At 54.7% G+C, this 22,826-nt stretch overlaps 1 protein-coding gene and 21 non-coding genes across 22 annotated transcripts; all 22 read right to left on the minus strand.

Moving 5' to 3' along the window:
- Positions 1-1,101: 1,101 nt before the first annotated feature.
- On the minus strand, positions 1,102-2,525 carry LOC126183254 (proteoglycan 4-like). Its single transcript, XM_049925069.1, has 3 exons — positions 2,477-2,525; positions 1,958-2,087; positions 1,102-1,786 (listed from the first exon to the last, which is right to left on the minus strand). Exons 1-3 carry the CDS (start codon positions 2,523-2,525, stop codon positions 1,102-1,104), a joined length of 864 nt encoding a protein of 287 aa, XP_049781026.1.
- Positions 2,526-3,088: 563 nt separating this feature from the next.
- On the minus strand, positions 3,089-3,207 carry LOC126186366 (5S ribosomal RNA). Its single transcript, XR_007537462.1, has one exon. It is a non-coding gene; the product is annotated as a 5S ribosomal RNA (ribosomal RNA).
- An 832-nt stretch (positions 3,208-4,039) lies between these two features.
- On the minus strand, positions 4,040-4,158 carry LOC126185369 (5S ribosomal RNA). Its single transcript, XR_007537127.1, has one exon. It is a non-coding gene; the product is annotated as a 5S ribosomal RNA (ribosomal RNA).
- An 828-nt stretch (positions 4,159-4,986) lies between these two features.
- Positions 4,987-5,105, minus strand: LOC126185302 (5S ribosomal RNA). The gene has a single exon (XR_007537062.1). It is a non-coding gene; the product is annotated as a 5S ribosomal RNA (ribosomal RNA).
- An 827-nt stretch (positions 5,106-5,932) lies between these two features.
- LOC126186159 (5S ribosomal RNA) lies at positions 5,933-6,051 on the minus strand. The gene has a single exon (XR_007537260.1). It is a non-coding gene; the product is annotated as a 5S ribosomal RNA (ribosomal RNA).
- Positions 6,052-6,878: 827 nt separating this feature from the next.
- On the minus strand, positions 6,879-6,997 carry LOC126186582 (5S ribosomal RNA). Its single transcript, XR_007537652.1, has one exon. It is a non-coding gene; the product is annotated as a 5S ribosomal RNA (ribosomal RNA).
- Positions 6,998-7,823: 826 nt separating this feature from the next.
- Positions 7,824-7,942, minus strand: LOC126186299 (5S ribosomal RNA). Its single transcript, XR_007537398.1, has one exon. It is a non-coding gene; the product is annotated as a 5S ribosomal RNA (ribosomal RNA).
- Positions 7,943-8,768: 826 nt separating this feature from the next.
- LOC126186427 (5S ribosomal RNA) lies at positions 8,769-8,887 on the minus strand. The gene has a single exon (XR_007537521.1). It is a non-coding gene; the product is annotated as a 5S ribosomal RNA (ribosomal RNA).
- An 833-nt stretch (positions 8,888-9,720) lies between these two features.
- Positions 9,721-9,839, minus strand: LOC126185295 (5S ribosomal RNA). The gene has a single exon (XR_007537056.1). It is a non-coding gene; the product is annotated as a 5S ribosomal RNA (ribosomal RNA).
- Positions 9,840-10,666: 827 nt separating this feature from the next.
- On the minus strand, positions 10,667-10,785 carry LOC126186514 (5S ribosomal RNA). The gene has a single exon (XR_007537604.1). It is a non-coding gene; the product is annotated as a 5S ribosomal RNA (ribosomal RNA).
- An 838-nt stretch (positions 10,786-11,623) lies between these two features.
- On the minus strand, positions 11,624-11,742 carry LOC126185304 (5S ribosomal RNA). Its single transcript, XR_007537064.1, has one exon. It is a non-coding gene; the product is annotated as a 5S ribosomal RNA (ribosomal RNA).
- Positions 11,743-12,569: 827 nt separating this feature from the next.
- Positions 12,570-12,688, minus strand: LOC126186501 (5S ribosomal RNA). Its single transcript, XR_007537592.1, has one exon. It is a non-coding gene; the product is annotated as a 5S ribosomal RNA (ribosomal RNA).
- Positions 12,689-13,515: 827 nt separating this feature from the next.
- On the minus strand, positions 13,516-13,634 carry LOC126186160 (5S ribosomal RNA). The gene has a single exon (XR_007537261.1). It is a non-coding gene; the product is annotated as a 5S ribosomal RNA (ribosomal RNA).
- Positions 13,635-14,461: 827 nt separating this feature from the next.
- LOC126186315 (5S ribosomal RNA) lies at positions 14,462-14,580 on the minus strand. Its single transcript, XR_007537413.1, has one exon. It is a non-coding gene; the product is annotated as a 5S ribosomal RNA (ribosomal RNA).
- An 826-nt stretch (positions 14,581-15,406) lies between these two features.
- On the minus strand, positions 15,407-15,525 carry LOC126186428 (5S ribosomal RNA). The gene has a single exon (XR_007537522.1). It is a non-coding gene; the product is annotated as a 5S ribosomal RNA (ribosomal RNA).
- An 827-nt stretch (positions 15,526-16,352) lies between these two features.
- On the minus strand, positions 16,353-16,471 carry LOC126186405 (5S ribosomal RNA). Its single transcript, XR_007537499.1, has one exon. It is a non-coding gene; the product is annotated as a 5S ribosomal RNA (ribosomal RNA).
- Positions 16,472-17,298: 827 nt separating this feature from the next.
- On the minus strand, positions 17,299-17,417 carry LOC126185270 (5S ribosomal RNA). Its single transcript, XR_007537032.1, has one exon. It is a non-coding gene; the product is annotated as a 5S ribosomal RNA (ribosomal RNA).
- An 827-nt stretch (positions 17,418-18,244) lies between these two features.
- On the minus strand, positions 18,245-18,363 carry LOC126185344 (5S ribosomal RNA). The gene has a single exon (XR_007537104.1). It is a non-coding gene; the product is annotated as a 5S ribosomal RNA (ribosomal RNA).
- Positions 18,364-19,185: 822 nt separating this feature from the next.
- LOC126186161 (5S ribosomal RNA) lies at positions 19,186-19,304 on the minus strand. The gene has a single exon (XR_007537262.1). It is a non-coding gene; the product is annotated as a 5S ribosomal RNA (ribosomal RNA).
- Positions 19,305-20,131: 827 nt separating this feature from the next.
- LOC126186465 (5S ribosomal RNA) lies at positions 20,132-20,250 on the minus strand. The gene has a single exon (XR_007537557.1). It is a non-coding gene; the product is annotated as a 5S ribosomal RNA (ribosomal RNA).
- An 863-nt stretch (positions 20,251-21,113) lies between these two features.
- Positions 21,114-21,232, minus strand: LOC126186537 (5S ribosomal RNA). Its single transcript, XR_007537617.1, has one exon. It is a non-coding gene; the product is annotated as a 5S ribosomal RNA (ribosomal RNA).
- An 828-nt stretch (positions 21,233-22,060) lies between these two features.
- LOC126186421 (5S ribosomal RNA) lies at positions 22,061-22,179 on the minus strand. Its single transcript, XR_007537515.1, has one exon. It is a non-coding gene; the product is annotated as a 5S ribosomal RNA (ribosomal RNA).
- Between the last annotated feature and the right edge of the window lie 647 nt (positions 22,180-22,826).

Here is a 22,826-nt window from a genome sequence, read left to right on the forward strand (position 1 = left end):
TCCTCCAAAGTGGGATCGAAAGGCCTGCTACGGACAACAGAGCCCTGTGCCTTCCGATGCAGATGGTTTAAAATCTTCGTCTTAATTTTCCGTAACGTGGGAAGGAGTTCAGGGCGGTCGGTAACCCGAGTAATTAAATCCTGTAAACAATCGCGATAGAAAGCGACCGTCATCACTTCCCAATGGGCCTTGTCACGACAGTAATTAATGAGCAGAGTACGAATAGCCGGTTTAGCGTGACGGAGCCACCAATCGACAGTAGAACCCGCCTGTGGGCGGCTCTGAAGAAGTTGGTGCCACAACAAATGCACCTGTTCGACAAGACTGACGTCATCCAAAACACTAACATTGAATTTCCAGTAGGATCGCGTACGTTCTGGGCGAACAGACGGAACATTAAAAGCACACAAATAACCACAATGATCCGAAAAAGCGACGGGAGCAACTTCTGCCTGCAAGATTTGAGCAGCGAGGTCCGGCGATATATAAAATCTGTCCAATCTACTATGCCCAGTAGGATAAAAATAAGTAAAACCTGTAGCAGTCGGACTAAAACAAAGCCACGTGTCCTCAAGTTTAAAAGTGTCAACTAAAGTTTGCAGTGCAAGACACTTATTCGCCGTCGGCTCCTGGTCGGCATCACGCAAGACACAATTAAAATCACCACCTAAGATGATCCGTCGGTGGTTTCGATGGAAGAGCTGACATAAATCATGATGGAAAAAAGTATCCCTCAGACGTTTATTGTCAGTTCCAGAGGGGGCATACACGTTAACAAAAAATATGTCGCAGATAACACATGCCAACCCTCGTCCATTCGGTAAAATTTCTACGTGTTTATACTCTAAACCGGGCGTGATTAAAATAGCCGTACCAAAGGTCGCTTCCGGATCAATATTAAGAATTACATTATAGGCAGTAAGATGCGGGACAACGTCAGCTGTTATTTCTTGAAGGAAAACCACATCGCAACGAGCAGATTGCAAAAAGTGTAAGAGGGCGTGAACTTTACGGTCACTTCGGATGTGATTGATATTAAGGGTGAGGACGCGTAACTGGTGGAATGCACGCGTCAGGGTGGACTCTGTAACTTAAGCGGAACTAGAAAAAGTGATCCTCCTCCACATCATCAGACCACTGCATGGTGTCCGAAGGAGCAGGTACGGCGTCCGGAACGGGCCGGGAAGCGGGGGCGGTGGGCACCGACACAGGCGGACCGTGTACGAAAGGTGCGTCGCGACGCTCTTGGACCAAAGTATCCGTCAGTCCCTCAACCGCCTGGTCGAAGGTGACGTCGACGCCCTCAGTGGGCGCCGTTTTCGAACGCTTCTTTGACCTTTTACGCTTCGGTTTTGGATCGGCAGGGGCGGACTGAGTGGAAGCTTGGGACACCTCACTTTCGGCACCGCTAGCATCCGCCTCGCCGGCGGTGGACGGGCCCGGCTGTGACGGCAATTTCCGCTTGTCTGTCGGCGGGGCGGGGACTGAAATCGGCCGTGGTGACGCGACCAACATTTCAGAAGTCTCCGGAACGGGCACGTCCGAAACACTGACGGCTGGCAAATCAGCAATACGGACCTCGCGAGGGGTGTGATCGGCAGGTAAACTTTGTTCTGACACAACCGGGGGAACGACAACTGTGGGCGGAGTCACATTGTCAGACACAGGAGCCTCAGCTGCAGGAGCGGCAGAAACCGGTCGGTCGGGCGGGGTGATCGAGGGGGGTCCAACCAACGCGCCCGCATACGTGGAGGTATCAGCAGCTTCGCGCGGCAGCTGAGCCGGCCTGCGTAAAGTGCAGGTTTGTCGCAAATGATCTGTTTTGCCACACACGGAGCACGTCTGCGGCTGCCCACTATAGCTGAGGAAAGCGCGCGTGCCAGCAATGAGCAAATACGACGGTATATGTTTCTTCAAATCTACACGGACCGTCCGAACACCACTCAGAACCCGGTACCTAAATCCTGCAGGCCACACATCATTCTCCACACTAAGCACGGTGCCAAATTCTCCGAGTTTACGAGCAATGGCCTCATTTGGGCATTCGAACGGAACATTATAAACTTTCACATTTCGAATGCCGAAGCCTGCCGGCAGAATCAAAACATCAGACAAAGCACCGTCCACGTGCTTAAACTTCTTAACTCCACCACTTTCGGTAACAAGCTTGTCTACAAAATCCGCGGTCGGAAGTTTCAAAAATACAGAGTTTTGAATAAAGTCAAGCTGGATACCGATCAAATCAGATTCGGGAATACGCAATTCGGAAAATACCCATTCGTGTACATCAAAAGGCGACGGTCTAGCCGCGTTCCTATCAAAAACACACTGTACGGAGTTAGCACGATTCATAATAAAGCGTCAATAAACTTACAGGAACTAGTAGAGAAGAGAGAACGCTGCGAGGCGCAGCACCAAACACGCGACGAAGACACCGCCTGCAGCACACGAAGGTGTCAGCAGGCACGAGCCTAACACACGTCCGGCTGGGCGCGTGCAGCCTTCGACACTAGCGGAGGACGCATCTTGTCCCTGGTGTTCAGCGGAGGGCCTGTGCGGGGTGTGGCAGTGTCGTGCTGGAGGGCGCCACTGGTAGCGATGTGGGCTTCGTCGCCTCGCCTCGCCTCGCCTCGCCTCACACCAGGTGTCTGCGTAGTTTGCAGTGCATTCGCACCATTCCTATCCATGTCCCTGTCCCCGTCCCGACTTGTCCCGACTTTGCTCGACTGCCGCTCGCTGCCGCTCGGGTCGTGGTCCATATGACAGCGCAAGCACGACAAACGTCTGCGGGACGAGACGAGACGACTAAGGAATACATTCGTGGTTACAAATCAAATTTGGAACTCTACACTCCTACACAATAATAGGCGGTGACGTATTTCAGAAATCACCTGCCGATTCGTACTGTTTTGTCGTTTTCAAAGTCTTCTTGGCAAACTTGGTTAGCACATTCTCCCTCAAACTGAGTTAATTACTGCATTTTCGTACCATTACAGTAGTTTAAAAGGCTTAAGGAAGCATCTTTGTCACAACAGAAAGGTAGTTTGAAAATTGGGCTGGCGACATAACAAAAAAACAAAAGGAAGGGAGCCAACAGCACCCGGGTTTCCAAGGCGGTCACCCATCCAAGTACTAGCCGGGCCCGATGATGCTTAACTTCGGTGATCGGACGAGAACCGGTGTATTCATCATGGTATGGCCGTTGGCGCTCATCTAATGTAGGAGCACGGCAGAATTCGCGTTCGGCTTTTCTCCCAACACACAAAATGTTAGTTTTCGGCCGCATTTGACGAAAGCGCTTCCTTCCGCAACCGTCAGTTCCTCGAGGACGGCGCGGGGAGGCGCGCCCGGCGTCCCAGCAGAGCGACGGCCGAATTGGCGGGCGCACCGCCGCGTGTGTGAGACGCACTGCTGCTCGTTGCACCCCCTGTCATTCGCTGGGCGCGTGCAGCCTTCGACACTAGCGGAGGACGCATCTTGTCCCTGGTGTTCAGCGGAGGGCCTATGCGGGGTGTGGCAGTGTCGTGCTGGAGGGCGCCACTGGTAGCGATGTGGGCTTCCTCGTCTCGCCTCGCCACGCCTCGCCTCACACCAGGTGTCTGCGTAGTTTGCAGTGCATTCGCACCATTCCTATCCCTGTCCCTGTCCCCGTCCCGACTTGTCCCGACTTTGCTCGACTGCCGCTCGCTGCCGCTCGGGTCGTGGTCCATATGACAGCGCAAGCACGACAAACGTCTGCGGGACGAGACGAGACGACTAAGGAATACATTCGTGGTTACAAATCAAATTTGGAACTCTACACTCCTACACAACAATAGGCGGTGACGTATTTCAGAAATCACCTGCCGATTCGTACTGTTTTGTCGTTTCCAAAGTCTTCTTGGCAAACTTGGTTAGCACATTCTCCCTCAAACTGAGTTAATTACTGCATTTTCGTACCATTACAGTAGTTTAAAAGGCTTAAGGAAGCATCTTTGTCACAACAGAAAGGTAGTTTGAAAATTGGGCTGGCGACATAACAAAAAAACAAAAGGAAGGGAGCCAACAGCACCCGGGTTTCCCAGGCGGTCACCCATCCAAGTACTAGCCGGGCCCGATGATGCTTAACTTCGGTGATCGGACTAGAACCGGTGTATTCTTGATGGTATGGCCGTTGGCGCTCATCTAATGTAGGAGCACGGCAGAATTCGCGTTCGGCTTTTCTCCCAACACACAAAATGTTAGTTTTCGGCCGAATTTGACGAAAGCGCTTCCTTCCGCAACCGCCAGTACATCGAGGACGGCGCGGGGAGGCGCGCCCGGCGTCCCAGCAGAGCGACGGCCGAATTGGCGGGCGCACCGCCGCGTGTGTGAGACGCACTGCTGCTCGTTGCACCCCCTGTCATTCGCTGGGCGCGTGCAGCCTTCGACACTAGCGGAGGACGCATCTTGTCCCTGGTGTTCAGCGGAGGGCCTGTGCGGGGTGTGGCAGTGTCGTGCTGGAGGGCGCCACTGGTAGCGATGTGGGCTTCCTCGCCTCGCCTCGCCTCGCCTCACACCAGGGGTCTGCATAGTTTGCAGTGCATTCGCACCATTCCTATCCCTGTCCCTGTCCCCGTCCCGACTTGTCCCGACTTTGCTCGACTGCCGCTCGCTGCCGCTCGGGTCGTGCTCCATATGACAGCGCAAGCACGACAAACGTCTGCGGGACGAGACGAGACGACTAAGAAATACTTTCGTGGTTACAAATCAAATTTGGAACTCTACACTCCTACACAACAATAGGCGGTGACGTATTTCAGAAATCACCTGCCGATTCATACTGTTTTGTCGTTTTCAAGGTCTTCTTGGCAAACTTGGTTAGCACATTCTCCCTCAAACTGAGTTAATTACTGCATTTTCGTACCATTACAGTAGTTTAAAAGGCTTAAGGAAGCATCTTTGTCACAACAGAAAGGTAGTTTGAAAATTGGGCTGGCGACATAACAAAAAAAACAAAAGGAAGGGAGCCAACAGCATCCGGGTTTCCCAGGCGGTCACCCATCCAAGTACTAGCCGGGCACGATGATGCTTAACTTCGGTGATCGGACGAGAACCGGTGTATTCATCATGGTATGGCCGTTGGCGCTCATCTAATGTAGGAGCACGGCAGAATTCGCGTTCGGCTTTTCTCCCAACACACATAATGTTAGTTTTCGGCCGCAATTGACGAAAGCGCTTCCTTCCGCAACCGCCAGTTCCTCGAGGACGGCGCGGGGAGGCGCGCCCGGCGTCCCAGCAGAGCGACGGCCGAATTGGCGGGCGCACCGCCGCGTGTGTGAGACGCACTGCTGCTCGTTGCACCCCCTGTCATTCGCTGGGCGCGTGCAGCCTTCGACACTAGCGGAGGACGCATCTTGTCCCTGGTGTTCAGCGGAGGGCCTGTGCGGGGTGTGGCAGTGTCGTGCTGGAAGGCGCCACTGGTAGCGATGTGGGCTTCCTCGCCTCGCCTCGCCTCGCCTCACACCAGGTGTCTGCGTAGTTTGCAGTGCATTCGCACCATTCCTATCCCTGTCCCTGTCCCCGTCCCGACTTGTCCCGACTTTGCTCGACTGCCGCTCGCTGCCGCTCGGGTCGTGGTCCATATGACAGCGCAAGCACGACAAACGTCTGCGGGACGAGACGAGACGACTAAGGAATACATTCGTGGTTACAAATCAAATTTGGAACTCGACACTCCTACACAACAATAGGCGGTGACGTATTTCAGAAATCACCTGCCGATTCGTACTGTTTTGTCGTTTTCAAAGTCTTCTTGGCAAACTTGGTTAGCACATTCTCCCTCAAACTGAGTTAATTACTGCATTTTCGTACCATTACAGTAGTTTAAAAGGCTTAAGGAAGCATCTTTGTCACAACAGAAAGGTAGTTTGAAAATTGGGCTGGCGACATAACAAAAAAACAAAAGGAAGGGAGCCAACAGCACCCGGGTTTCCCAGGCGGTCACCCATCCAAGTACTAGCCGGGCCCGATGATGCTTAACTTCGGTGATCGGACGAGAACCGGTGTATTCATCATGGTATGGCCGTTGGCGCTCATCTAATGTAGGAGCACGGCAGAATTCGCGTTCGGCTTTTCTCCCAACACACAAAATGTTAGTTTTCGGCCGCATTTGACGAAAGCGCTTCCTTCCACAACCGCCAGTTCCTCGAGGACGGCGCGGGGAGGCGCGCCCGGCGTCCCAGCAGAGCGACGGCCGAATTGGCGGGCGCACCGCCGCGTGTGTGAGACGCACTGCTGCTCGTTGCACCCCCTGTCATTCGCTGGGCGCGTGCAGCCTTCGACACTAGCGGAGGACGCATCTTGTCCCTGGTGTTCAGCGGAGGGCCTGTGCGGGGTGTGGCAGTGTCGTGCTGGAGGGCGCCACTGGTAGCGATGTGGGCTTCCTCGCCTCGCCTCGCCTCGCCTCACACCAGGTGTCTGCGTAGTTTGCAGTGCATTCGCACCATTCCTATCCCTGTCCCTGTCCCCGTCCCGACTTGTCCCGACTTTGCTCGACTGCCGCTCGCTGCCGCTCGGGTGGTGGTCCATATGACAGCGCAAGCACGACAAACGTCTGCGGGACGAGACGAGACGACTAAGGAATACATTCGTGGTTACAAATCAAATTTGGAACTCTACACTCCTACACAACAATAGGCGGTGACGTATTTCAGAAATCACCTGCCGATTCGTACTGTTTTGTCGTTTTCAAAGTCTTCTTGGCAAACTTGGTTAGCACATTCTCCCTCAAACTGAGTTAATTACTGCATTTTCGTACCATTACAGTAGTTTAAAAGGCTTAAGGAAGCATCTTTGTCACAACAGAAAGGTAGTTTGAAAATTGGGCTGGCGACATAACAAAAAAACAAAAGGAAGGGAGCCAACAGCACCCGGGTTTCCCAGGCGGTCACCCATCCAAGTACTAGCCGGGTCCGATGATGCTTAACTTCGGTAATCGGACGAGAACCGGTGTATTCATCATGGTATGGCCGTTGGCGCTCATCTAATGTAGGAGCACGGCAGAATTCGCGTTCGGCTTTTCTCCCAACACACAAAATGTTAGTTTTCGGCCGCATTTGACGAAAGCGCTTCCTTCCGCAACCGCCAGTTCCTCGAGGACGGCGCGGGGAGGCGCGCCCGGCGTCCCAGCAGAGCGACGGCCGAATTGGCGGGCGCACCGCCGCGTGTGTGAGACGCACTGCTGCTCGTTGCACCCCCTGTCATTCGCTGGGCGCGTGCAGCCTTCGACACTAGCGGAGGACGCATCTTGTCCCTGGTGTTCAGCGGAGGGCCTGTGCGGGGTGTGGCAGTGTCGTGCTGGAAGGCGCCACTGGTAGCGATGTGGGCTTCCTCGCCTCGCCTCGCCTCGCCTCACACCAGGTGTCTGCGTAGTTTGCAGTGCATTCGCACCATTCCTATCCCTGTCCCTGTCCCCGTCCCGACTTGTCCCGACTTTGCTCGACTGCCGCTCGCTGCCGCTCGGGTCGTGGTCCATATGACAGCGCAAGCACGACAAACGTCTGCGGGACGAGACGAGACGACTAAGGAATACATTCGTGGTTACAAATCAAATTTGGAACTCGACACTCCTACACAACAATAGGCGGTGACGTATTTCAGAAATCACCTGCCGATTCGTACTGTTTTGTCGTTTTCAAAGTCTTCTTGGCAAACTTGGTTAGCACATTCTCCCTCAAACTGAGTTAATTACTGCATTTTCGTACCATTACAGTAGTTTAAAAGGCTTAAGGAAGCATCTTTGTCACAACAGAAAGGTAGTTTGAAAATTGGGCTGGCGACATAACAAAAAACAAAAGGAAGGGAGCCAACAGCACCCGGGTTTCCCTGGCGGTCACCCATCCAAGTACTAGCCGGGCCCGATGATGCTTAACTTCGGTGATCGGACGAGAACCGGTGTATTCATCATGGTATGGCCGTTGGCGCTCATCTAATGTAGGAGCACGGCAGAATTCGCGTTCGGCTTTTCTCCCAACACACAAAATGTTAATTTTCGGCCGCATTTGACGAAAGCGCTTCCTTCCGCAACCGCCAGTTCCTCGAGGACGGCGCGGGGAGGCGCGCCCGGCGTCCCAGCAGAGCGACGGCCGAATTGGCGGGCGCACCGCCGCGTGTGTGAGACGCACTGCTGCTCGTTGCACCCCCTGTCATTCGCTGGGCGCGTGCAGCCTTCGACACTAGCGGAGGACGCATCTTGTCCCTGGTGTTCAGCGGAGGGCCTGTGCGGGGTGTGGCAGTGTCGTGCTGGAGGGCGCCACTGGTAGCGATGTGGGCTTCCTCGCCTCGCCTCGCCTCGCCTCACACCAGGTGTCTGCGTAGTTTGCAGTGCATTCGCACCATTCCTATCCCTGTCCCTGTCCCCGTCCCGACTTGTCCCGACTTTGCTCGACTGCCGCTCGCTGCCGCTCGGGTCGTGGTCCATATGACAGCGCAAGCACGACAAACGTCTGCGGGACGAGACGAGACGACTAAGGAATACATTCGTGGTTACAAATAAATTTGGAACTCTACACTCCTACACAACAATAGGCGGTGACGTATTTCAGAAATCACCTGCCGATTCGTACTGTTTTGTCGTTTTCAAAGTGTTCTTGGCAAACTTGGTTAGCACATTCTCCCTCAAACTGAGTTAATTACTGCATTTTCGTACCATTACAGTAGTTTAAAAGGCTTAAGGAAGCATCTTTGTCACAACAGAAAGGTAGTTTGAAAATTGGGCTGGCGACATAACAAAAAAACAAAAGGAAGGGAGCCAATAGCACCCGGGTTTCCCAGGCGGTCACCCATCCAAGTACTAGCCGGGCCCGATGATGCTTAACTTCGGTGATCGGACGAGAACCGGTGTATTCATCATGGTATGGCCGTTGGCGCTCATCTAATGTAGGATTACGGCAGAATTCGCGTTCGGCGTTTCTCCCAACACACAAAATGTTAGTTTTCGGCCGCATTTGACGAAAGCGCTTCCTTCCGCAACCGCCAGGTCCTCGAGGACGGCGCGGGGAGGCGCGCCCGGCGTCCCAGCAGAGCGACGGCCGAATTGGCGGGCGCACCGCCGCGTGTGTGAGACGCACTGCTGCTCGTTGCACCCCCTGTCATTCGCTGGGCGCGTGCAGCCTTCGACACTAGCGGAGGACGCATCTTGTCCCTGGTGTTCAGCGTAGGGCCTGTGCGGGGTGTGGCAGTGTCGTGCTGGAGGGCGCCACTGGTAGCGATGTGGGCTTCCTCGCCTCGCCTCGCCTCGCCTCACATCAGGTGTCTGCGTAGTTTGCTGTTCATTCGCACCATTCCTATCCGTGTCCCTGTCCCAGTCCCGACTTGTCCCGACTTTGCTCGACTGCCGCTCGCTGCCGCTCGGGTCGTGGTCCATATGACAGCGCAAGCACGACAAAAGTCTGCGGGACGAGACGAGACGAGACGACTAAGGAATACATTCGTGGTTACAAATCAAATTTGGAACTCTACACTCCTACACAACAATAGGCGGTGACGTATTTCAGAAATCACCTGCCGATTCGTACTGTTTTGTCGTTTTTTAAGTCTTCTTGGCCATACTTGGTTAGCACATTCTCCCTCAAACTGAGTTAATTACTGCATTTTCGTACCATTACAGTAGTTTAAAAGGCTTAAGGAAGCATCTTTGTCACAACAGAAAGGTAGTTTGAAAATTGGGCTGGCGACATAACAAAAAAACAAAAGGAAGGGAGCCAACAGCACCCGGGTTTCCCAGGCGGTCACCCATCCAAGTACTAGCCGGGCCCGATGATTCTTAACTTCGGTGATCGGACGAGAACCGGTGTATTCATCATGGTATGGACGTTGGCGCTCATCTAATGTAGGAGCACGGCAGAATTCGCGTTCGGCTTTTCTCCCAACACACAAAATGTTAGTTTTCGGCCGCATTTGACGAAAGCGCTTCCTTCCGCAACCGCCAGTTCCTCGAGGACGGCGCGGGGAGGCGTGCCCGGAGTCCCAGCATAGCGACGGCCGAATTGGCGGGCGCACCGCCGCGTGTGTGAGACGCACTGCTGCTTGTTGCACCCCCTGTCATTCGCTGGGCGCGTGCAGCCTTCGACACTAGCGGAGGACGCATCTTGTCCCTGGTGTTCAGCGGAGGGCCTGTGCGGGGTGTGGCAGTGTCGTGCTGGAGGGCGCCACTGGTAGCGATGTGGGCTTCCTCGCCTCGCCTCGCCTCGCCTCACACCAGGGGTCTGCGTAGTTTGCAGTGCATTCGCACCATTCCTATCCCTGTCCCTGTCCCCGTCCCGACTTGTCCCGACTTTGCTCGACTGCCGCTCGCTGCCGCTCGGGTCGTGGTCCATATGACAGCGCAAGCACGACAAACGTCTGCGGGACGAGACGAGACGACTAAGGAATACATTCGTGGTTACAAATCAAATTTGGAACTCTACACTCCTACACAACAATAGGCGGTGACGTATTTCAGAAATCACCTGCCGATTCGTACTGTTTTGTCGCTTTCAAAGTCTTCTTGGCAAACTTGGTTAGCACATTCTCCCTCAAACTGAGTTAATTACTGCATTTTCGTACCATTACAGTAGTTTAAAAGGCTTAAGGAAGCATCTTTGTCATAACAGAAAGGTAGTTTGAAAATTGGGCTGGCGACATAACAAAAAAACAAAAGGAAAGGAGCCAACAGCACCCGGGTTTCCCAGTCGGTCACCCATCCAACTACTAGCCGGGCCCGATGATGCTTAACTTCGGTGATCGGACGAGAACCGGTGTATTCATCATGGTATGGCCGTTGGCGCTCATCTAATGTAGGAGCACGGCAGAATTCGCGTTCGGCTTTTCTCCCAACACACAAAATGTTAGTTTTCGGCCGCATTTGACGAAAGCGCTTCCTTCCGCAACCGCCACTTCCTCGAGGACGGCGCGGGGAGGCGCGCCCGGCGTCCCAGCAGAGCGACGGCCGAATTGGCGGGCGCACCGCCGCGTGTGTGAGACGCACTGCTGCTCGTTGCACCCCCTGTCATTCGCTGGGCGCGTGCAGCCTTCGACACTAGCGGAGGACGCATCTTGTCCCTGGTGTTCAGCGAAGGGCCTGTGCGGGTTGTGGCTGTGTCGTGCTGGAGGGCGCCACTGGTAGCGATGTGGGCTTCCTCGCCTCGCCTCGCCTCGCCTCGCCTCGCCTCACACCAGGTGTCTGCATAGTTTGCAGTGCATTCGCACCATTCCTATCCCTGTCCCTGTCCCCGTCCCGACTTGTCCCGACTTTGCTCGACTGCCGCTCGCTGCCGCTCGGGTCGTGCTCCATATGACAGCGCAAGCACGACAAACGTCTGCGGGACGAGACGAGACGACTAAGAAATACTTTCGTGGTTACAAATCAAATTTGGAACTCTACACTCCTACACAACAATAGGCGGTGACGTATTTCAGAAATCACCTGCCGATTCATACTGTTTTGTCGTTTTCAAGGTCTTCTTGGCAAACTTGGTTAGCACATTCTCCCTCAAACTGAGTTAATTACTGCATTTTCGTACCATTACAGTAGTTTAAAAGGCTTAAGGAAGCATCTTTGTCACAACAGAAAGGTAGTTTGAAAATTGGGCTGGCGACATAACAAAAAAAACAAAAGGAAGGGAGCCAACAGCATCCGGGTTTCCCAGGCGGTCACCCATCCAAGTACTAGCCGGGCACGATGATGCTTAACTTCGGTGATCGGACGAGAACCGGTGTATTCATCATGGTATGGCCGTTGGCGCTCATCTAATGTAGGAGCACGGCAGAATTCGCGTTCGGCTTTTCTCCCAACACACATAATGTTAGTTTTCGGCCGCATTTGACGAAAGCGCTTCCTTCCGCAACCGCCAGTTCCTCGAGGACGGCGCGGGGAGGCGCGCCCGGCGTCCCAGCAGAGCGACGGCCGAATTGGCGGGCGCACCGCCGCGTGTGTGAGACGCACTGCTGCTCGTTGCACCCCCTGTCATTCGCTGGGCGCGTGCGGCCTTCGACACTAGCGGAGGACGCATCTTGTCCCTGGTGTTCAGCGGAGGGCCTGTGCGGGGTGTGGCAGTGTCGTGCTGGAGGGCGCCACTGGTAGCGATGTGGGCTTCCTCGCCTCGCCTCGCCTCGCCTCACACCAGGTGTCTGCGTAGTTTGCAGTGCATTCGCACCATTCCTATCCCTGTCCCTGTCCCCGTCCCGACTTGTCCCGACTTTGCTCGACTGCCGCTCGCTGCCGCTCGGGTCGTGGTCCATATGACAGCGCCAGCACGACAAACGTCTGCGGGACGAGACGAGACGACTAAGGAATACATTCGTGGTTACAAATCAAATTTGGAACTCTACACTCCTACACAACAATAGGCGGTGACGTATTTCAGAAATCACCTGCCGATTCATACTGTTTTGTCGTTTTCAAAGTCTTCTTGGCAAACTTGGTTAGCACATTCTCCCTCAAACTGAGTTAATTACTGCATTTTCGTACCATTACAGTGGTTTAAAAGGCTTAAGGAAGCATCTTTGTCACAACAGAAAGGTAGTTTGAAAATTGGGCTGGCGACATAACAAAAAAACAAAAGGAAGGGAGCCAACAGCACCCGGGTTTCCCAGGCGGTCACCCATCCAAGTACTAGCCGGGTCCGATGATGATTAACTTCGGTGATCGGACGAGAACCGGTGTATTCATCATGGTATGGCCGTTGGCGCTCATCTAATGTAGGAGCACGGCAGAATTCGCGTTCGGCTTTTCTACCAACACACAAAATGTTAGTTTTCGGCCGCATTTGACGAAAGCGCTTCCTTCCGCAACCGCCAGTTCCTCGAGGACGGCGCGGGGAGGCGCGCCCGGCGTCCCAGCAGAGCGACGGCCGAATTGGCGGGCGCACCGCCGCGTGTGTGAGACGCACTGCTGCTCGTTGCACCCCCTGTCATTCGCTGGGCGCGTGCAGCCTTCGACACTAGCGGAGGACGCATCTTGTCCCTGGTGTTCAGCGGAGGGCCTGTGCGGGGTGTGGCAGTGTCGTGCTGGAAGGCGCCACTGGTAGCGATGTGGGCTTCCTCGCCTCGCCTCGCCTCGCCTCACACCAGGTGTCTGCGTAGTTTGCAGTGCATTCGCACCATTCCTATCCCTGTCCCTGTCCCCGTCCCGACTTGTCCCGACTTTGCTCGACTGCCGCTCGCTGCCGCTCGGGTCGTGGTCCATATGACAGCGCAAGCACGACAAACGTCTGCGGGACGAGACGAGACGACTAAGGAATACATTCATGGTTACAAATCAAATTTGGAACTCGACACTCCTACACAACAATAGGCGGTGACGTATTTCAGAAATCACCTGCCGATTCGTACTGTTTTGTCGTTTTCAAAGTCTTCTTGGCAAACTTGGTTAGCACATTCTCCCTCAAACTGAGTTAATTACTGCATTTTCGTACCATTACAGTAGTTTAAAAGGCTTAAGGAAGCATCTTTGTCACAACAGAAAGGTAGTTTGAAAATTGGGCTGGCGACATAACAAAAAAACAAAAGGAAGGGAGCCAACAGCACCCGGGTTTCCCAGGCGGTCACCCATCCAAGTACTAGCCGGGCCCGATGATGCTTAACTTCGGTGATCGGACGAGAACCGGTGTATTCATCATGGTATGGCCGTTGGCGCTCATCTAATGTAGGAGCACGGCAGAATTCGCGTTCGGCTTTTCTCCCAACACACAAAATGTTAGTTTTCGGCCGCATTTGACGAAAGCGCTTCCTTCCACAACCGCCAGTTCCTCGAGGACGGCGCGGGGAGGCGCGCCCGGCGTCCCAGCAGAGCGACGGCCGAATTGGCGGGCGCACCGCCGCGTGTGTGAGACGCACTGCTGCTCGTTGCACCCCCTGTCATTCGCTGGGCGCGTGCAGCCTTCGACACTAGCGGAGGACGCATCTTGTCCCTGGTGTTCAGCGGAGGGCCTGTGCGGGGTGTGGCAGTGTCGTGCTGGAGGGCGCCACTGGTAGCGATGTGGGCTTCCTCGCCTCGCCTCGCCTCGCCTCACACCAGGTGTCTGCGTAGTTTGCAGTGCATTCGCACCATTCCTATCCCTGTCCCTGTCCCCGTCCCGACTTGTCCCGACTTTGCTCGACTGCCGCTCGCTGCCGCTCGGGTGGTGGTCCATATGACAGCGCAAGCACGACAAACGTCTGCGGGACGAGACGAGACGACTAAGGAATACATTCGTGGTTACAAATCAAATTTGGAACTCTACACTCCTACACAACAATAGGCGGTGACGTATTTCAGAAATCACCTGCCGATTCGTACTGTTTTGTCGTTTTCAAAGTCTTCTTGGCAAACTTGGTTAGCACATTCTCCCTCAAACTGAGTTAATTACTGCATTTTCGTACCATTACAGTAGTTTAAAAGGCTTAAGGAAGCATCTTTGTCACAACAGAAAGGTAGTTTGAAAATTGGGCTGGCGACATAACAAAAAAACAAAAGGAAGGGAGCCAACAGCACCCGGGTTTCCCAGGCGGTCACCCATCCAAGTACTAGCCGGGTCCGATGATGCTTAACTTCGGTGATCGGACGAGAACCGGTGTATTCATCATGGTATGGCCGTTGGCGCTCATCTAATGTAGGAGCACGGCAGAATTCGCGTTCGGCTTTTCTCCCAACACACAAAATGTTAGTTTTCGGCCGCATTTGACGAAAGCGCTTCCTTCCGCAACCGCCAGTTCCTCGAGGACGGCGCGGGGAGGCGCGCCCGGCGTCCCAGCAGAGCGACGGCCGAATTGGCGGGCGCACCGCCGCGTGTGTGAGACGCACTGCTGCTCGTTGCACCCCCTGTCATTCGCTGGGCGCGTGCAGCCTTCGACACTAGCGGAGGACGCATCTTGTCCCTGGTGTTCAGCGGAGGGCCTGTGCGGGGTGTGGCAGTGTCGTGCTGGAGGGCGCCACTGGTAGCGATGTGGGCTTCCTCGCCTCGCCTCGCCTCGCCTCACACCAGGTGTCTGCGTAGTTTGCAGTGCATTCGCACCATTCCTATCCCTGTCCCTGTCCCCGTCCCGACTTGTCCCGACTTTGCTCGACTGCCGCTCGCTGCCGCTCGGGTCGTGGTCCATATGACAGCGCAAGCACGACAAACGTCTGCGGGACGAGACGAGACGACTAAGGAATACATTCGTGGTTACAAATAAATTTGGAACTCTACACTCCTACACAACAATAGGCGGTGACGTATTTCAGAAATCACCTGCCGATTCGTACTGTTTTGTCGTTTTCAAAGTGTTCTTGGCAAACTTGGTTAGCACATTCTCCCTCAAACTGAGTTAATTACTGCATTTTCGTACCATTACAGTAGTTTAAAAGGCTTAAGGAAGCATCTTTGTCACAACAGAAAGGTAGTTTGAAAATTGGGCTGGCGACATAACAAAAAAACAAAAGGAAGGGAGCCAATAGCACCCGGGTTTCCCAGGCGGTCACCCATCCAAGTACTAGCCGGGCCCGATGATGCTTAACTTCGGTGATCGGACGAGAACCGGTGTATTCATCATGGTATGGCCGTTGGCGCTCATCTAATGTAGGATTACGGCAGAATTCGCGTTCGGCGTTTCTCCCAACACACAAAATGTTAGTTTTCGGCCGCATTTGACGAAAGCGCTTCCTTCCGCAACCGCCAGGTCCTCGAGGACGGCGCGGGGAGGCGCGCCCGGCGTCCCAGCAGAGCGACGGCCGAATTGGCGGGCGCACCGCCGCGTGTGTGAGACGCACTGCTGCTCGTTGCACCCCCTGTCATTCGCTGGGCGCGTGCAGCCTTCGACACTAGCGGAGGACGCATCTTGTCCCTGGTGTTCAGCGTAGGGCCTGTGCGGGGTGTGGCAGTGTCGTGCTGGAGGGCGCCACTGGTAGCGATGTGGGCTTCCTCGCCTCGCCTCGCCTCGCCTCACACCAGGTGTCTGCGTAGTTTGCAGTGCATTCGCACCACTCCTATCCCTGTCCCTGTCCCCGTCCCGACTTGTCCCGACTTTGCTCGACTGCCGCTCGCTGCCGCTCAGGTCGTGGTCCATATGACAGCGCAAGCACAACAAACGTCTGCGGGACGAGACGTGACGACTAAGGAATACTTTCGTGGTTACAAATCAAATTTGGAACTCTACACTCCTACACAACAATAGGCGGTGACGTATTTCAGAAATCACCTGCCGATTCGTACTGTTTTGTCGTTTTCAAAGTCTTCTTGGCAAACTTGGTTAGCACATTCTCCCTCAAACTGAGTTAATTACTGCATTTTCGTACCATTACAGTAGTTTAAAAGGCTTAAGGAAGCATCTTTGTCACAACAGAAAGGTAGTTTGAAAATTGGGCTGGCGACATAACAAAAAAACAAAAGGAAGTTAGCTAACAGCACCCGGGTTTCCCAGGCGGTCACCCATCCAAGTACTAGCCGGGCCCGATGATGCTTAACTTCGGTGATCGGACGAGAACCGGTGTATTCATCATGGTATGGCCGTTGGCGCTCATGTAATGTAGGATTACGGCAGAATTCGCGTTCGGCGTTTCTCCCAACACACAAAATGTTAGTTTTCGGCCGCATTTGACGAAAACGCTTCCTTCCGCAACCGCCAGGTCCTCGAGGACGGCGCGGAGAGGCGCGCCTGGCGTCCCAGCAGAGCGACGGCCGAATTGGCGGGCGCACCGCCGCGGGTGTGAGACGCACTGCTGCTCGTTGCACCCCCTGTCATTCGCTGGGCGCGTGCAGCCTTCGACACTAGCGGAGGACGCATCTTGTCCCTGGTGTTCAGCGTAGGGCCTGTGCGGGGTGTGGCAGTGTCGTGCTGGAGGGCGCCACTGGTAGCGATGTGGGCTTCCTCGCCTCGCCTCGCCTCGCCTCACACCAGGAGTCTGCGTAGTTTGCAGTGCATTCGCACCACTCCTATCCCTGTCCCTGTCCCCGTCCCGACTTGTCCCGACTTTGCTCGACTGCCGCTCGCTGCCGCTCGGGTCGTGGTCCATATGACAGCGCAAGCACAACAAACGTCTGCGGGACGAGACGTGACGACTAAGGAATACTTTCGTGGTTACAAATCAAATTTGGAACTCTACACTCCTACACAACAATAGGCGGTGACGTATTTCAGAAATCACCTGCAGATTCGTACTGTTTTGTCGTTTTCAAAGTCTTCTTGGCAAACTTGGTTAGCACATTCTCCCTCAAACTGAGTTAATTACTGCATTTTCGTACCATTACAGTAGTTTAAAAGGCTTAAGGAAGCATCTTTGTCACAACAGAAAGGTAGTTTGAAAATTGGGCTGGCGACATAACAAAAATACAAAAGGAAGGGAGCCAACAGCACCCGGGTTTCCCAGTCGGTCACCCATCCAAGTACTAGCCGGGCCCGATGATGCTTAACTTCGGTGATCGGACGAGAACCGGTGTATTCATCATGTTATGGCCGTTGGCGCTCATCTAATGTAGGAGCACGGCAGATTTCGCGTTCGGCTTTTCTCCCAACACACAAAATGTTAGTTTTCGGCCGTATTTGACGAAAGCGCTTCTTTCCGCAACCGCCAGTTCCTCGAGGACGGCGCGGGGAGGCGCGCCCGGCGTCCCAGCAGAGCGACGGCCGAATTGGCGGGCGCACCGCCGCGTGTGTGAGACGCACTGCTGCTCGTTGCACCCCCTGTCATTCACTGGGCGCGTGCAGCCTTCGACACTAGCGGAGGACGCATCTTGTCCCTGGTGTTCAGCGGAGGGCCTGTGCGGGGTGTGGCAGTGTCGTGCTGGAGGGCGCCACTGGTAGCGATGTGGGCCCCCTCGCCTCGCCTCGCCTCGCCTCACATTAGGTGTCTGCGTAGTTTGCAGTGCATTCGCACCATTCCTATCCCTGTTCCTGTTCCCGTCCCGACTTGTCCCGACTTTGCTCGACTGCCGCTCGCTGCCGCTCGGGTCGTGGTCCATATGACAGCGCAAGCACGACAAACGTCTGCGGGACGAGACGAGACGACTAAGGAATACATTCGTGGTTACAAATCAAATTTGGAACTCTACACTCCTACACAACAATAGGCGGTGACGTATTTCAGAAATCACCTGCCGATTCGTACTGTTTTGTCGTTTTCAAAGTCTTCTTGGCAAACTTGGTTAGCAGATTCTCCTTCAAACTGAGTTAACTACTGCATTTTCGTACCATTACAGTAGTTTAAAAGGCTTAAGGAAGCATCTTTGTCACAACAGAAAGGTAGTTTGAAAATTGGGCTGGCGACATGACAAAAAAACAAAAGGAAGGGAGCCAACAGCACCCGGGTTTCCCAGGCGGTCACCCATACAACTACTAGCCGGGCCCGATGATGCTTAACTTCGGTGATCGGACGAGAATCGGTGTATTCATCATGGTATGGCCGTTGGCGCTCATCTAATGTAGGAGCACGGCAGAATTCGCGTTCGGCTTTTCTACCAACACACAAAATGTTAGTTTTCGGCCGCATTTGACGAAAGCGCTTCCTTCCGCAACCGCCAGTTCCTCGAGGACGGCGCGGGGAGGCGCGCCCGGCGTCCCAGCAGAGCGACGGCCGAATTGGCGGGCGCACCGCCGCGTGTGTGAGACGCACTGCTGCTCGTTGCACCCCCTGTCATTCGCTGGGCGCGTGCAGCCTTCGACACTAGCGGAGGACGCATCTTGTCCCTGGTGTTCAGCGGAGGGCCTGTGCGGGGTGTGGCAGTGTCGTGCTGGAGGGCGCCACTGGTAGCGATGTGGGCTTCCTCGCCTCGCCTCGCCTCACACCAGGTGTCTGCGTAGTTTGCAGTGCATTCGCACCATTCCTATCCCTGTCCCTGTCCCCGTCCCGACTTGTCCCGACTTTGCTCGACTGCCGCTCGCTGCCGCTCGGGTGGTGGTCCATATGACAGCGCAAGCACGACAAACGTCTGCGGGACGAGACGAGACGACTAAGGAATACATTCGTGGTTACAAATCAAATTTGGAACTCTACACTCCTACACAACAATAGGCGGTGACGTATTTCAGAAGTCACCTGCCGATTCGTACTGTTTTGTCGTTTTCAAAGTGTTCTTGGCAAACTTGGTTAGCACATTCTCCCTCAAACTGAGTTAATTACTGCATTTTCGTACCATTACAGTAGTTTAAAAGGCTTAAGGAAGCATCTTTATCACATCAGAAAGGTAGTTTGAAAATTGGGCTGGCGACATAACAAAAAAACAAAAGGAAGGGAGCCAACAGCACCCGGGTTTCCCAGGCGGTCACCCATCCAAGTACTAGCCGGGCCCGATGATGCTTAACTTCGGTGATCGGACGAGAACCGGTGTATTCATCATGGTATGGCCGTTGGCGCTCATCTAATGTAGGAGCACGGCAGAATTCACGTTCGGCTTTTCTCCCAACACACAAAATGTTAGTTTTCGGCCGCATTTGACGAAAGCGCTTCCTTCCGCAACCGCCAGTTCCTCGAGGACGGCGCGGGGAGGCGCGCCCCGCGTCCCAGCAGAGCGACGGCCGAATTGGCGGGCGCACCGCCGCGTGTGTGAGACGCACTGCTGCTCGTTGCACCCCCTGTCATTCGCTGGGCGCGTGCAGCCTTCGACACTAGCGGAGGACGCTTCTTGTCCCTGGTGTTCAGCGGAGGGCCTGTGCGGGGTGTGGCAGTGTCGTGCTGGAGGGCGCCACTGGTAGCGATGTGGGCTTCCTCGCCTCGCCTCGCCAGGCCTCACACCAGGTGTCTGCGTAGTTTGCAGTGCATTCGCACCATTCCTATCCCTGTCCCTGTCCCCGTCCCGACTTGTCCCGACTTTGCTCGACTGCCGCTCGCTGCCGCTCGGATCGTGGTCCATATGACAGCGCAAGCACGACAAACGTCTGCGGGACGAGACGAGACGACTAAGGAATGCATTCGTGTTTACAAATCAAATTTGGAACTCTACACTCCTACACAACAATAGGCGGTGACGTATTTCAGAAATCACCTGCCGATTCGTACTGTTTTGTCGTTTTCAAAGTCTTCTTGGAAAAGTTGGTTAGCACATTCTCCCTCAAACTGAGTTAATTACTGCATTTTCGTACCATTACAGTAGTTTAAAAGGCTTAAGGAAGCATCTTTGTCACAACAGAAAGGTAGTTTGAAAATTGGGCTGGCGACCTAACAAAAAAACAAAAGGAAGGGAGCCAACAGCATCCGGGTTTCCCAGGCGGTCACCCATCCAAGTACTAGCCGGGCCCGATGATGCTTAACTTCGGTGATCGGACGTGAACCGGTGTATTCATCATGGTATGGCCGTTGGCGCTCATCTAATGTAGGAGCACGGCAGAATTCGCGTTCGGCTTTTCTCCCAACACACAAAATGTTAGTTTTCGGCCGCATTTGACGAAAGCGCTTCCTTCCGCAACCGCCAGTTCCTCGAGGACGGCGCGGGGAGGCGCGCCCGGCGTCCCAGCAGAGCGACGGCCGAATTGGCGGGCGCACCGCCGCGTGTATGAGACGCACTGCTGCTCGTTGCACCCCGTGTCATTCGCTGGGCGCGTGCAGCCTTCGACACTAGCGGAGGACGCATCTTGTCCCTGGTGTTCAGCGGAGGGCCTGTGCGGGGTGTGGCAGTGTCGTGCTGGAGGGCGCCACTGGTAGCGATGTGGGCTTCCTCGCCTCGCCTCGCCTCGCCTCGCCTCGCCTCGCCTCGCCTCGCCTCGCCTCGCCTCACACCAGGTGTCTGCGTAGTTTGCAGTGCATTCGCACCATTCCTATCCCTGTCCCTGTCCCCGTCCCGACTTGTCCCGACTTTGCTCGACTGCCGCTCGCTGCCGCTCGGGTCGTGGTCCATATGACAGCGCAAGCACGACAAACGTCTGCGGGACGAGACGAGACGACAAAGGAATACATTCGTGGTTACAAATCAAATTTGGAACTCTACACTCCTACACAACAATAGGCGGTGACGTATTTCAGAAATCACCTGCCGATTCGTACTGTTTTGTCGTTTTCAAAGTCTTCTTGGCCATACTTGGTTACCACATTCTCCCTCAAACTGAGTTAATTACTGCATTTTCGTACCATTACAGTAGTTTAAAAGGCTTAAGGAGGCATCTTTGTCACAACAGAAAGGTAGTTTGAAAATTGGGCTGGCGACATAACAAAAAAACAAAAGGAAGGGAGCCAACAGCACCCGGGTTTCCCAGGCGGTCACCCATCCAAGTACTAGCCGGGCCCGATGATGCTTAACTTCGGTGATCGGACGAGAACCGGTGTATTAATCTTGGTATGGCCGTTGGCGCTCATCTAATGTAGGAGCACGGCAGAATACGCGTTCGGCTTTTCTCCCAACACACAAAATGTTAGTTTTCGGCCGCATTTGACGAAAGCGCTTCCTTCCGCAACCGCCAGTTCCTCGAGGACGGCGCGGGGAGGCGTGCCCGGCGTCCCAGCAGAGCGACGGTCGAATTGGCGGGCGCACCGCCGCGTGTGTGAGACGCACTGCTGCTCGTTGCGCCCCCTGTCATTCGCTGGGCGCGTGCAGCCTTCGACACTAGCGGAGGACGCATCTTGTCCCTGGTGTTCAGCGGAGGGCCTGTGCAGGGTGTGGCAGTGTCGTGCTGGAGGGCGCCACTGGTAGCGATGTGGGCTTCCTCGCCTCGCCTCGCCTCGCCTCACACCAGGTGTCTGCGTAGTTTGCAGTGCATTCGCACCATTCCTATCCCTGTCCCTGTCCCCGTCCCGACTTGTCCCGACTTTGCTCGACTGCCGCTCGCTGCCGCTCGGGTCGTGGTCCATATGACAGCGCAAGCACGACAAACGTCTGCGGGACGAGACGAGACGACAAAGGAATACATTCGTGGTTACAAATCAAATTTGGAACTCTACACTCCTACACAACAATAGGCGGTGACGTATTTCAGAAATCACCTGCCGATTCGTACTGTTTTGTCGTTTTCAAAGTCTTCTTGGCCATACTTGGTTACCACATTCTCCCTCAAACTGAGTTAATTACTGCATTTTCGTACCATTACAGTAGTTTAAAAGGCTTAAGGAGGCATCTTTGTCACAACAGAAAGGTAGTTTGAAAATTGGGCTGGCGACATAACAAAAAAACAAAAGGAAGGGAGCCAACAGCACCCGGGTTTCCCAGGCGGTCACCCATCCAAGTACTAGCCGGGCCCGATGATGCTTAACTTCGGTGATCGGACGAGAACCGGTGTATTCATCTTGGTATGGCCGTTGGCGCTCATCTAATGTAGGAGCACGGCAGAATTCTCGTTCGGCTTTTCTCCCAACACACAAAATGTTAGTTTTCGGCCGCATTTGACGAAAGCGCTTCCTTCCGCAACCGCCAGTTCCTCGAGGACGGCGCGGGGAGGCGTGCCCGGCGTCCCAGCAGAGCGACGGTCGAATTGGCGGGCGCACCGCCGCGTGTGTGAGACGCACTGCTGCTCGTTGCGCCCCCTGTCATTCGCTGGGCGCGTGCAGCCTTCGACACTAGCGGAGGACGCATCTTGTCCCTGGTGTTCAGCGGAGGGCCTGTGCGGGGTGTGGCAGTGTCGTGCTGGAGGGCGCCACTGGTAGCGATGTGGGCTTCCTCGCCTCGCCTCGCCTCGCCTCACACCAGGTGTCTGCGTAGTTTGCAGTGCATTCGCACCATTCCTATCCCTGTCCCTGTGCCCGTCCCGACTTGTCCCGACTTTGCTCGACTGCCGCTCGCTGCCGCTCGGGTCGTGGTCCATATGACAGCGCAAGCACGACAAACGTCTGCGGGACGAGACGAGACGACTAAGGAATACATTCGTGGTTACAAATCAAATTTGGAACTCTACACTCCTACACAACAATAGGCGGTGACGTATTTCAGAAATCACCTGCCGATTCGTACTGT

The sequence above is a fragment of the Schistocerca cancellata genome, chromosome 4, assembly GCF_023864275.1.
Source record: "Schistocerca cancellata isolate TAMUIC-IGC-003103 chromosome 4, iqSchCanc2.1, whole genome shotgun sequence".
Taxonomy (NCBI): Eukaryota; Metazoa; Arthropoda; class Insecta; order Orthoptera; family Acrididae; genus Schistocerca; species Schistocerca cancellata.

Excerpts from the sequence above, each read along its gene's own strand:
- LOC126183254 (XM_049925069.1), bottom strand. The coding sequence starts at position 2,525 with ATGCGTCCTCCGCTAGTGTCGAAGGCTGCACGCGCCCAGCCGGACGTG. Across the intron at positions 2,088-2,476 it reads ACGCGCCCAGCCGGACGTGT|GCTTCGGCATTCGAAATGTG; the intron begins GTTAGGCTCGTG and ends TTCTGCCGGCAG. Across the intron at positions 1,787-1,957 it reads GTGTGGCCTGCAGGATTTAG|GCCGGCTCAGCTGCCGCGCG; the intron begins GTACCGGGTTCT and ends CACTTTACGCAG.